The sequence below is a fragment of the Loa loa genome (genome assembly GCF_000183805.2).
Source record: "Loa loa unplaced genomic scaffold supercont3.963, whole genome shotgun sequence".
Taxonomy (NCBI): Eukaryota; Metazoa; Nematoda; class Chromadorea; order Rhabditida; family Onchocercidae; genus Loa; species Loa loa.
In genome coordinates, this window is record NW_018109143.1 from 3,832 (window position 1) to 5,576 (window position 1,745).

General features: G+C 39.0%; 1 protein-coding gene across 1 annotated transcript; it reads left to right on the forward strand.

Annotated features, from left to right (window-relative positions):
* Positions 1 to 1,046: 1,046 nt before the first annotated feature.
* On the forward strand, positions 1,047 to 1,353 carry LOAG_14169 (hypothetical protein; the record flags this gene model as incomplete). Its single annotated transcript, XM_003149668.2, has 2 exons — positions 1,047 to 1,141; positions 1,210 to 1,353. Coding segments are annotated over 2 exons (237 nt in total), but the record flags the coding sequence as incomplete, so codon positions are not given.
* Between the last annotated feature and the right edge of the window lie 392 nt (positions 1,354 to 1,745).

Consider the following 1,745-nt stretch of genomic DNA (forward strand, 5'->3'; position numbering starts at 1 on the left):
TTTTTTCCTTGTGGAAGAAAAATTGGCTACACATTAAAAAAAGCAAATAACAGGCCATCGTTAATGCAAACATTCCGCTTCCTTCTTGTAACACTGATAACAAAAGTATGGTTGGAATAATGCGCAAATGTTCATGTTAACAGTGATCGATTCTTCGCAGCTGTCCTATTCATTTAACTTACGGTGAGACAGGAATGAGTGTTTTAGCATAAATTGAAACATTGTTCATATGAGATGAGTGTTGCTAAGAAGGAACTTACTTCAGGTCTATTTCCCTCATCTGTTCCTCTATATTTTGGCGGTTCGAATGACTACTTTGTATTTCCCAGTCTCATCGATAGATAGGATACAATTCTACAAGGAAATGTGAGGCTTTGTATCACGTCTCGTATATTTCCTGCTCACATTCTGAATTCATCTCTTCTCTTTTGATGTTAGGAACAACCTTACGAATTTGACTGATACGTACCACGCAGTTTTGGCACCCAACACATCGAACATATCGTCCCCAGTTTTTAAATTGTACAGCATATAATCACAAATGTCGCATTTTCGTTTCTGATCTCGATCCTAATCTTCATCCTCCCATTATTACTTAAGAAACAGCAAAGTAGTTGGGAAACAGTTGTAAGAAGTGAACGTCCTCCGCTGATTGCACTCTTCCTTTCTCATTTCCACTTCCTAACGAGAAGGGAAGTAGTTAGCAAAATTTGCCAAATTCTTTCTCTAAGGCGCGTATCGTGAGAAAAATCAGTTGAGAATGAGCACTGCAATGAAAACAGAAAAATCTATCTAATGCTTAGAAAAATTCTTTAGACAAAAAACTAATTATCAACCAAGGAAAGTACTGTGAATTATTGGGCTGCATACTTCCTTGGCCTCAGTTTACTTAAACATCAAGAGAATAAGTTCCTCCTTCAACTGCAGAAAGCAGATGAAGTGGAAAGTGCTATCGGAGTTCTATGAAAATCATAAACACTGTTTCATGGATATCATCGTTGGAAAGATCATTTGTTTGCAACATTTTGGAATTTCAGATTAAAGAGATGACCGACTGGCTAAGCCCTAAGCACTCAATAATTTATTTGGGTATGTGTCCAGTAATAGGAGAGGTACCGTGCTTCCGTGAAAATAAAACAGGGTCTGGGCCATATATTATTTCCCCTCCAAAAAAAAAAAAGAAAAGGAAGAAAGTGTTAGGGTTTTCAGGGGAGATAAGTTTGGAGACTCGGAGCTGCCAGCCGGCACTCCTCGCAGGCGTACTAAACAGCGACAAAGCCTAGAAATGGCCAGCACGGAGTGGGGGTGGGCACGTGGTCTCATCCAGGGCTTGGCACGGTTGCGCCAGCAGTGGTGCTCCCTGCGACAAGGCTGGACTATCTTATTCCCGCGGGAGGGCTTATATTAAGCTCTTCCTCTAAAATGTCACTATTGCCTATTTTCAGTTGATTTATTTTCGGGGAAACACCACAGACCAATTAATGTCAGAAGAGACCGTTAGTTTTAATAGTGATATTTATTAGTATATGAAGTGCTATGTGACACTTTCTGTAGAATACATTTAATGTTCACATTTGATCCAAGCGCGTTCTGCTAGTTTTGAGACTGGTGTCTGCGACATTTATGTATCAGAATTCTTATGGAAGCCGAACAGAATAATGTCAGAGTGGCATCAAACCAAAAAAAACTTTAGTTGAAACTTTTGACTTATTAATTGAACTTAGAGATTATAATATGAAAAAGAA